Here is an 11,506-nt window from a genome sequence, read left to right as displayed (position 1 = left end):
CAGCCACAACACTGGAACAGAATATCTGAGAACTGTACACACCAAGAGTAAATGCTAATGTAAGCTATGGACTTAGGGTGATTATGATGTGTCAGTATAGGTTCATCAGTTGTAAACAGTGTACCACTTGGGTGAAGGATATTGATATTGGTGGAGGCTGTGCATGTGTGCAGACAAGGGGTATATAGGAACTCTCTGTACCTTCCTTTCAATTTTGCTGTGAACTTAAAACTGTTCTAAAAATTCCCTTTTACCTAAGAAAATTGAGCCATAGAGAGATTAAATAACTTGCCTAAGTCTTAACCAAGGTCTATTAGGTACAGAATAGGAATCGGCAATGAGTCAGTCTGGCACTAGAACTTTTGTCTTCAACCAGTGCACTTTTCTTCCTTTTTTGAATCTTTCTGCTTCTTTTACCTAACAATGTATCTTGCAGATCAATCCAAAAAGCGCAGGGAGGGCCTTTGCAATTTAACCAGTTTTTTTTGTTTGTTTGTTTTTTTATTGGCTGCGCTGCGTGGCATGTGGGATCTTAGTTCCCCAACCAGGGATTGAACCTGTGCCCCCCGGCAGTGGAAGTGTGGAGTCTTAACCACTGGACCACCAGGGAAGTCCCTAACCAGTTTTTTATATATATATATATATATATATATATAAAAAAATATATGTATATATGTATATATGTATATATAAAAGGTGTCATTTACATCCCTGCAGTCCTTGTGAATATTAAGTGCCTCAAAGCACTGGTTTTAAACTTGCTGTTATGGGAACGGCTATAAGGTGGCAGGATTTCTTCATACCCAACTCTAGTCACTTGGGCAACCAGAGCCTTAGAGGAAGTCGTGTTCCTGGGTTGAAATTAGAGTGGAATATGCCAGAACAAACACCCAAAACCTTGGGTCTCGTTACTACTTTTTTTTTTTAATTTAATTTTTATCAGAATAAAGTTGATTTACAATGTTGTGTTTTTTCTAGGTGTACAGCATCTTGTTCAGTTACACATATACATATATCTATTCATCTTCGGATTCTCTTCCCATATAGGTTATTAGAGAGTGTTGAGTAGAGTTCCTTGTGCTATACAGTAGGTCCTTGTTATCTATTTTATATGTATTAGAGTGTATATGTTAATCCCAACCTCCTAATTTATCCCTTCCCCCCAACTTTCCCCTTTGGTAACCATGAATTTGTTTTCTGAGTCTGTGAGTCTGTTTCTCTTTTGTAAATTAGTTCATTGATATCAATTTTCAGATTCCATCTATAAGTGATATCATATGATGTTTGTCTTTCTCTGACTTACTTCACTTAGTATGATCATCTCCAGGTCCATCCATGTACCTGCAAATGGCATTACTTCATTCTCTTTTATTGCTGAGTAATATTCCATTGTATATGTAATGTGTATATATATATATATATATATATATATATATATATACACACACACACACACACACACACACATCTTCTTTATCCGTTCCTCTGTTGATGGACATTTAGGTTGTTTCCCTGTCTTGGCTATTGTGAATAGTGCTGCTATAAACACAGGGGTACATGCATCTTATTTTTTCTGGTTATATGCCCAGGAGTGGGATTGCTGGATCGTATGGAAATTCTATTTTTAGTTTTTTGAGGAACCTCCATACTGTTCTCCACAGTGGCTGCACCAATTTACATTCCTGCCAACAGTGGGTTCCCTTTTCTCCACACCCTCTTCAGCATTTGTTATTTTTAATGATGGCCGTTCTGACTTGGTGTGAGGTGAGATACCTCATTGTAGTTTTGATTTGCATTACTCTAATAATAAGTGATGTTGAGCATCTTTTCATGTGTCTGTTGACCATCTGTATGTCTTCTTTGGAGAAATGTCTATTTAGGTCTTCTGCCCATTTTTTGATTGGGATGTTTGGGTTTTTTTTGTTGTTGTTATTAAGTTGTATGAGCTGTTTGTATATTTTGGAAATTAAGCCCTTGTCGGTTGCATCATTCGCAAATATTTTCTCCCAGTCCATAGGTTGCCTTTTCATCTTATTTATGGTTTCCTTTGCTGTGCAAAAGCTTATGTTTGATGAGGTCCCATTTGGGTTTTTTTTGCTTTTATTTCTCTTGCCTTGGGAGACTGACCTAAGAAAACCCTGGTACGACTTATATCAGAAAATGTTTTGCCTGTGTTCTCTTCTAGGAGGTTTATGGTGTCATGCTTTATATTTAAGTCTTTAAGCCATTTTATTTTTGTGGATGGTGTGAGGGTGTGTTCTAACTTCATTGATTACATGCAGTTGTCAGGCTTTCTCAACACCAGTTGCTGAAGAGACTCTTTTCCCTATTGTATATTATTGCCTCCTTTGTCAAAGATTAATTGACTGAAGGTGTGTGGGTTTATTTCTGGCCTCTGTTCTGTTCCATTGGTCCACGTCTGTTTTTGTGCCGATACTACACTGTTTTGATTACTGTAGCTTCGTAGTAATTGTACAATTACCGTGGTATTGTCTGAAGTCTGGAAGGGTTATGCCTCCTGCTTTGTTTTTTTCCCTCAGGATTGCTTTGGCAATTCTGGGTCTGTTATGGTTCCATATAAATTTTAGGATTATTTGTTCTAGTTCTGTAAAAAACATCATGGGTAATTTGATAGGGATAAGATTAAATCTGTAGATTGCTTTGGGTAGTATGTCCATTTTAACAATATTAATTCTTCCCATTCAAGATCATGGGATATTTTTCCATTTCTTAAATCACCTTCAATTTCTTTTATTAATGTTTTATAGTTCTCAGCTTGTAAGTCTTTCACCTCCTTGGTCAGGTTTATTCCTAAGTATTTTCCTTTTTTTGGATGTGATTTTAAAAGGGATTTTTTTTTACTTTCCCTTTCTGAATTTCACTGTTAGTATAAAGAAATGCAACCGATTTAACAGTTTTATATTGATAGACCCTAAGGTTTTTTCAAATTGCTTATTTAGAAATAAGATTAGCCTTATGCCTGTCATTTCTAACATGTGTGAGAATACCTATAATAAATTTCTGGAAGCGGAATTACCCAGTTAATAGATACGTGCTTTTAAATTTTGGTATTTTGTTTTGTTTTGTTTGTTATTTTGCGGTACGTGGGCCTCTCACTGTTGTGGCCTCTCCCGTTGTGGAGCACAGGCTCCGGACGCGCAGGCTCATTGGCCATGGCTCACGGGCCCAGCCGCTCCGCGGCCTGTGGGATCTTCCCGGACCGGGGCACGAACCCACGTCCCCTGCATCGGCAGGCGGACCCTCAACCACTGTGCCACCAGGGAAGCCCAAATTTTGGTATTTTGAAAACTTTCTCTATTAGAAGTTGTATCCATGTGTACTGTTCTACAAATGTGCATGTTGGATATGGAATGGTAAAAGTAGGTGTGGCCACAAGAGACGAGAATGAGGCTTGGGAGGAGGAAGTTTATTATACTCACAGATCTCAGAGAGGAGGTGATCATGTGCCACTCAGGGCTACAGGGGAAACACCAGATTTGGCAGAAGATGGGGAGCAAGGGGAAAGTCTAGGCCAATGTCTTCAACAGAGTTTGTTTGGAAGAGGCGACGTAGGGCAGAGTAAAGTTTAGGATTGGCTCGTTTGAACAATTCAAGTGGTCTCTGGGCTATAGAAGTGGCCTCTAGTTGCCTGGTATCTGGCCCTGGGATGATTTTAGAGCAGAGGGAATATTTTATTGGTGTGTGAGAATTAGATAAGGAGGTGGTTGGGGCCACAGACTTGGAATTGGCTGGTTTGTATGTGAAAGATGTGCTCCTGGTCAAGCCCTTTGTTCTAAGAAGGGCTAACCTTGGGAGAAGCAGTCTCTCAGCCTGCAAACTTTTTGAGATGTAAAAACATAATAAAATACAGAAAAATTTAAAAGATTAATGCATATACTTTAATAGTGTACAAGATCACCTATTTTCTCACAACTTCACCAACATTAACAAATTGATGTTTGGTAATCTGGTGAAAAATGACATCCAGTTGTAGTTTTGAGTCATCTGTATTTCTTTTTTTTGCTCTTTTTCTTCTATTTTCTCATTCATTCACTAAAAAATATTAACTGCTTACAGTATGCCATGTACTTACGATGTGGGCGCCCTCAGAAAGCTTACATTTTAAGAAACGAATAGGGCCCATTAGAGAGAAAACTACACAACTTTAGAGAGACCTAAGAAAACTGACTAACTGAAAGGACAATGTTGATAGATGAGAAGAATCAATGTGAAAAACAATTATGCCATTATTACCAACTCAGTAGGTGTGGTATGGGATCACAGAGTTTTGGGGGGAAGGCAGAGGTGGCAACTTGAAATAATGAATAGATATGAACATTTTTAAACCGAAAGGTACTATGAGGGTATCTGCTTCACCAGATGTTAAAACATACTATGAAAACACGATAATGAAACCAGTGTGGTGCTGGTACAATAACAGACAACCAGAAACAAACTCTACTTTATGTATGATGTGTGAGCAAGTACCATACTATTTTAATTATTACAGTTTTTCAATACTTAAAAATCTGGTTGTTTCCCCCAGTACAGTTTTCAGAAGTTATAAAAATTGCATTAAAAAACAAAAACTGCTTTTGACTGTTTGGATTATGCTTCTTTGAATACGATTTCATCCAGAAACCAGACCTCATACATCCAGGTGTCATAAGGGTTATCCACATATACCCACAATATTAACATGCTTAGCAAAAAAAAAAACACAAAACAAAACAAAACAAAACCCCACAGTGGCCATGGGGGAGGGGTCAGAGATTACTGGGACTTTTTTTTAAACACTTATTTCTCTATTGTTTAGAATTTTTATATATAATAAAAATACATTGACTTTATAATCTCCTAACCATACAAAAATATAGGCAAAACAATATAATAGAAAGGTGTAATGGTAGACATGATATCAAATATTTAACTTCTGCAAAAACCCAGTAATTGAAGCTGGTATATTCTCTACTTATTCTTTCAAAGCAAATAGAAAAGTATTATTTTTCATGATTTGATTTACTAAAATTTTTGTGTTTGTCAAGTCTTTTCTGAGCAATCCTTAAAACCAGTTTCAGTTTAAGGTGAACTGCCTTTAAACTTCTGAGAATACTGTCTTGTTACAAAGGTAAAGGAGATAATTTAAAGAATGCATCAAAGAGAAACACTTCACATAATGAGGTGTGGTTTTAAAAATGTCCTCAGATTGTTTATTTTGTATGAGCTAAATATGTGGGTAAAATATAGCAGTACTCCATTTATATCTTATTATCTTTTCCAGTTGAGGAGAGTCAAGCACCGAAGTGCACTGCTTATTAGCTAGATGACAAATGGGCTTGGAGAATGTAAAATACTTCTCTGTGACACTATACATTCGTGAAATAGCCAAGTGAGTATACTGAACAAATATAAAGACAAGTCTCCAAATACGATCTGTCTCACCAATGCTAAGTTGACACTGATCAGTATTAGAAGAAAAAAAATATATTTAATTTACTTTCATAAAGTTTTTAATAAGCTATAATTTTCTTACATGTACACTAGTAACCTTAAAAAGACAAATACTACCAAATGTTAACTACTGTACAATTTATAAAAAATATAATTTTAAGAATTTGGAATAATAAAGGGAAGGTACCTACTTCAAATGGATTAAATAAGAAAATGCCACTTTTTAAGAAATTTCACCAGGAAATGGAAAATTTCCAATTTGTCTAAAGGAACACTAAAACCTTTTACTGAAGTCAGAGACCTTGCTGTTTTTGTTCAAGACTTCATCTACACAGTTTCAAATAAACCCTAAAAAATATTATCCAGTACATATAAGGCCGCTACACAGAGTACATGATGGGAAAAAAGGACTCCGTCAGAATGAGAAGTCGTGAAGAACAGAGATATGTCTTGCTCACCTTTACATCTCCAGTTCCTAGCACAGTGCCTGGCTCAAGGCGAAAATGCTTAAGCAATGGTTGTTGCTTTGCATTGAACCAGGCAGATACACCCTTCTACCTTTGGTTCGATTTTCATTCCATATTAAGCACGACCTAAGCTTCAGTCCTGGTTCTTGGCCCTTGATGTTAAACTGAATAAAGCAAGCCAATATGCATACACTTTCTACATCAGTTCTTCTGACAGGATCCTCAGGACTGACTCATCATGGGCTGTGAATCTTCTCTTATGTGGTCTAATTCTTATTTCTTGGATAATATCTGCATGCAAAAGTAATGCATTTTCAGTGCAGTACAAGTATGTTCATATGAGTAAGAATGGAATAAAGGCCTTTCTTTTCCATGTTTTAAATAACAGATACATAGCATCTTATGACATAATTAGCAATTTTTAGACACTGAACATAATACACTGTATTACAATGCAATGTGGTAGGCTTCCATTTTAGGAACAAAAATCAATTTCACATGAAAAAAGATTTATTTTACATTTAGAATAAGTCTAAATTTTTAGCATTTAAGTACTGTAAAATAAACAGAGAGGAGCTTTTAAGATGTATTGTCTCCATTCTGTCCAAAAAGCCCGTACAAAAAGCTTTTTTTACAGTTATTGATCATCACCTCGTTGCCTTAAATTTCTAGATTTTCCATTTTCAATTCTTCTCTTTTTGAAGACTGGGGCCACTCCATCTGCCACGACTCCAAGAGAAGTCACTGTTTTTTCTTTAAAAACCACTTTGGGTTCCCCACCAACATCAGCCTCTGAAGTTGATACATATTCATTTTCAGTGCTTGGAAGTTCCAAATCTACCTTCTCACTGGAAAAGAAAGTAAAAATAGAACCATTATTTGACAGAGTAAGATAAACTTTCACCTAATGTGTGAGCCCACCAAAGCCTCAAGGTCTTCTTTCTAATGATAATAACAGAAGTTAGAAGCTGGTCGTTTGGGAGTAGGAAACTATTTTAAAACACTGATTTTATAATATTATTTAAGATACTGAGCACCTGTTTATGTGGACACATGAGGAAAAGTCCCATCTATTCTTTTGTTCCTGTTGGGTGTATCACTGACGGAAATGCTTGTACTTATGATTAGCAGTATAAGTTACACAGGTGGATAAATGAGAAGTATCTTTGGAAACGGATTTTGCTGTGGACTGACAAGGACTCTGAAGGCTTACACAGCACAAGACGAAAACCATGGAATCCCAATGTTCTGGTGTAGCGGACTCCGTGAGACTGTTTGCCTAGCATCTCTTTTCTAGGACTAGCCCTTCAACTATCCACTTGGTTAGTATGAATAATCAGACGACTAGTACAGAGCTCAGTACCTAATTAATATGAACCTATCATAGTACCCTACCGTCTACATAGTCAACTGGTTTGTGAAAGAGTAAGTAAGTCACACCATACCCATCAGTCCCGCCCATGAGCTTTTTGAACATGGACCAGAAAGACCATTATGTTTAATACTCTAGTGGCTAAGAATGTAAAACCTGTTGGGAACCATATATCCTATTTAGAGAAAGGAGTTCTGCAGAGATAGAGAGTAAGGCTGGCATACAAAGAAAAGTAGGATGGGAGATGGAGAATCCTGCCAGTGTTTCAGGCCTGGTTCCAATAATTCGTGAGGCCCAATTCCTACCCCTCCTACAACTTGTAGGTAGAACCTTTCTGGGAATCTTTGAACTAATAACCTCTTTTTTCAATTTAAGGTAACTCAAGTTTCTATCACTTGAAACCAAAAGATTACCTGGTCAGCATGAAAGGAAGAGTGATGACAATAGAGAAAAGGGAATAAAAAGTAAAGGTATGATTTAAATGTTAGAAGTCCCAGATATTATATTTCCCAGTTGAGAAACCCCATCTAAGAAGAGTGAAGATTATACAGATCTACACTCCTCAATCTCAGAAGAACCCAGGTAATGTAGTCATTCATCTTGATTCTTGGAAATAAAGGGAGAAAAACCTTTCCTGGAGGCCAGGAGAAGTGTGAAAGGTTATGGTAGATCTACAGTAGTAGTTAACTCTAATAACAGCAGCTATATAGTGAATGTCTACTATAAACCAGACAATGCACTAGGCACCTGGAATAGAAATATTCTCTTTTTATTTGGGGTCTTCTAGTTAGTGTCTTTTTTAGCACTAGAACACCTTTTAACTTTTTTTCCCTTTTGGGAACCACCTCTTCTCCCTTCTGAGTTTTGAGCTTAATTTAGTTCAGGTCCAGTCAGAATTCACAGTGGTTAGCTCAGGAATAGGAACTGGGTATGTGATGATCAGGATCACTTTTGGAAGTCGCAAAGCAGCACCTCTTTTTTGCTGGGATCTCTAACTGTAAGTATGATATAAGCCTAAAGCTTTGCTATCAAGTGGGGAGAGCCTGTGAGAAAGGCAGTCAAGTCAGAGGAAAGCAGAGACAAAAGTCAGAGACATTCACAGTGATTTCTCATCAACTACGGCTCTTGACAACTGCAGTTTAGAGATAACATGATTTTTAGGTGTTTGCTTAGAATTTAATATATGCTATTCAGTTCAATTATCTTAAAAGTACATGATAACAAATTTGCTTCCCTCTCACACAGACCATGTAGAAAGGTCTGTGGCGGTAGAATTGAGAGATCTTTTTATGTTCCAACCTATATATACATGGGTTAAAAAACAGGTTTAAAAGAGGTCTCTAAGCATTGTAATAATTTTTAAAAATGTAACAATAGTTAGGAATTTGCTAGGATTGCAAAAAACAAAATAAAGAACATAAGTACAAAGGATATAAGAACAAGGAAAATTTCAAATCAGTAATGGATAGTTCAAAACTAGAAAAACCAAAACCAAAAACTATTCTATATAATATAAAACTTGAGGAAGAAGCTATCTAGTAGATCATGATGTTATATAACATTTCCTCAAAATCTGATGAGGGGATGCAAGAAATAGGAATTCTCACTGGAACAGGTCCTAAATTTGATTTGTTTTGAATAGAGACGCCTTCCAAACTTTATTGTATTAAAAATATATGTTAAATGCCATTTTTGTTTGCTTTTCCTACTTCCCTATCTTCCCTTAGATTGCCAACAATGGTGCTTTCCAAGAAGGCCAGCAGCCCCTAAAGTTGATGGGGTATTCATTCTTGGCTTTGTATTTTTATGTTTTTACAGGAGTGGAAACTGAGGCTTAGAGAGAAGTTAAATAACTTGGTCAACTCAACTGTTACGGTAGTAATATTACTTGGATTAAAACCCAGGCCTGTGTTGATCTAAAACCTATATTCTTCCCCCTAGACCACTCTGCTTCTGGGTGAAACTAAGAAATTCCATTAGCCAAGCAGAGAAAGATTTTGAGTAATGAAGAACAGTAGGGTTTGGTCGCTGGACAAATGAATCTCTGTCCAACAAAATCTATGAGAGACTCATTTAATTTCACAATCTTGGTGTTTTGTGTTGTATTTTGATAAAGTGATCAAGTCATAGTATTACTTCTTAAGTGGGATTACGGGAGAGAGAAAATAGAAAAAGAGTCCATTTTTGAAATCATGGTCCTAGGGAATTCCTAAGTGGAAGCTAACAGAAGTGGCAGTGAAGTAGGATATACACCTGTGTGACATAATCAGAGGAAAAGAAGTTTGTATTTGAAAGAAAAGAGTCTGCAAATAAAATATCTTACAGAGAATACACCTTCTTTTCAAATAACTTTAGAACAGTTACAAAAAATAATTACACAAACACTTCCTCAAAACCACGGTCATTTCCAAATTCAAAATGTAAAAATTGTAAAGGTTATAATACCTGAACACAATGTAATAAATGTGGGAAAAAAACCCCAAAACTTCCACCTATGTAGAGATTTAAAAATAAGTCCTTTTGGAAAACCACCAAGTCAAAAAAGAGTAAGCAAAAACACAATATTAAATTGTTCCAAAAACAATGAAATCAAGGAATCATCACCCAAAGTTTATGTGATATATGGACAGAATTATATTCAGAGACAATACAGCTTTGATTATTTTCATTAAGAAATAAGAACAGACCCCTTCCTTACCTCCTGTCAATAGTCTTAAGTGTTCATCTGAAGAAAGAACAAACACAAAGAAACTTAAGAAAAGTCAGGGGAAGAAAATTACAAAAGTAGAAATGAAGAAACAGAAAATCCATTAATAAATGGATATGTAATAAAATACACAGTTAAAAGTAAGAGCTGATTCATTAAGGAAAAACAAATTTAAAAAGCCTTTAGTGGAGACCCCAGTCTTCATTCCCACAAAATGATCAACAATTAGATAGCTACCCACGAAGAAAAACAGCTCTAGGAGAGCTCTGGAGTCCATTTAAGAAATTTAAGCAACACAGTGGAACAAAATACAATGAGAATAATTGCAAAAAAAGATAAGAAAGACAACTTCACTTTGCCTGCATCATCCCATCCCCCGAGCTGACACCGCTCAGAGACAAGAGGAAACCTCCCAGTTGGAAACAGTTCCCCTCAACATGAAAAGAAGAGTGGGTGGGTGACCAGCTGATGCAGCCTTTTGGGCCACTGCAGGAAAGTCCTGCTTAGGTTTCACTCCACCCACAATGGCGAAGGTGAGACCTATAGAGACTGCTAGGAACAAGGAAAAAAATCAGGGACGACCAAGAACAGCCATGCAGTGGGAGTGATTGCAGTTCACAGTGATCTGCTCTGCAGGCAAACAAAGCAGCTTTTGCCACTGAAGAAAGAACCAACGGACATCACAGCTGCTTCAGATGCCCTGCAGATTTCACCAGGTATTGTGCTGCACAGCTATTAGCTTTCACTTATGTCAGCTGCCTCAGTCCCTTTGCCCTTGCCACTGCCAGAGCCCAGGAACCACACTGCAGTCAGCTCAGGCCTCTGTGCAAGATGGCAGCCTAGACTCCCATGGCTGACCCCACTGCCATTTGCATGCTTGGGGCTAGCCCCACCAACTCTGCACTTGCATGGTGCTGCCCTGACACCCATCACCAGCCTCTACTGCAGTGCTTACCCTCACGGGAAGATTGTGCAGCCATGGGAAAGCACCCCGACAGCCAGGGTCCCTGAAGCTGTCAGTGAACGTGTAGTTGACTCTGGCCCTTTGCTGCCTGCCTGGCCCCTACTACTGTGTGTCTGCAACTGGCCCTGACCACTACATACACAGGCATCTATAGCTGGCCCCGCAGCCGAGTGCATTTCACCACCAGAGCCGGCCACCACCACTGCCTGTCCTGGTCTCTAGCTGCTGGACCTGGAAGTGCTGCTGAGGACCCCAACAGCCCTTGCAGCCACTGTGGAACCCTTGCAGTGTTTGCCAAGAACCACGCAGTTGTTGGATTCTAGTGACCTGAGCTAAAGTGATGACAACCCCCCAGCCCCACTGCTGCCACATGCCCCCTTGGTGGCCGGTACCACCAGACCTGCTCCAGTGTGCCCCACCTGCAGGTGGAAGTTTTCCCATAGTGACATTAGTCTATAAAGTCTACAAGAGGTTATTCCTTTTTCAAATGTGTAGACACCTACACGAGGCTGCTAGGTTCACCAAGAATCAGGGAAAAATGCCTC

General features: G+C 38.0%; 1 protein-coding gene across 2 annotated transcripts in view; it reads right to left on the bottom strand.

The window, feature by feature from the left end:
• Window positions 1–3,876: 3,876 nt before the first annotated feature.
• The window catches only part of WBP4 (WW domain binding protein 4), a 33,531-nt gene continuing 25,901 nt past the window's right edge, over window positions 3,877–11,506 (bottom strand). Inside the window, exons 10-11 of one of the 2 annotated variants that reach the window (XM_033436704.2) lie at window positions 6,570–6,766; window positions 3,877–6,209 (exon numbers count right to left, since the gene is read on the bottom strand). In XM_033436704.2, coding sequence (XP_033292595.1) covers window positions 6,115–6,209; window positions 6,570–6,766 — 292 coding nt within the window. In that variant the 3' untranslated portion in view covers window positions 3,877–6,114. Of the gene's footprint in view, window positions 6,767–11,506 lie in introns of both variants that reach the window. The other variant, XM_004274548.4, reaches the window with a different exon arrangement.

The sequence above is a fragment of the Orcinus orca genome, chromosome 18, assembly GCF_937001465.1.
Source record: "Orcinus orca chromosome 18, mOrcOrc1.1, whole genome shotgun sequence".
Taxonomy (NCBI): Eukaryota; Metazoa; Chordata; class Mammalia; order Artiodactyla; family Delphinidae; genus Orcinus; species Orcinus orca.
This window is presented reverse-complemented; position numbering and strand designations above follow the sequence as displayed.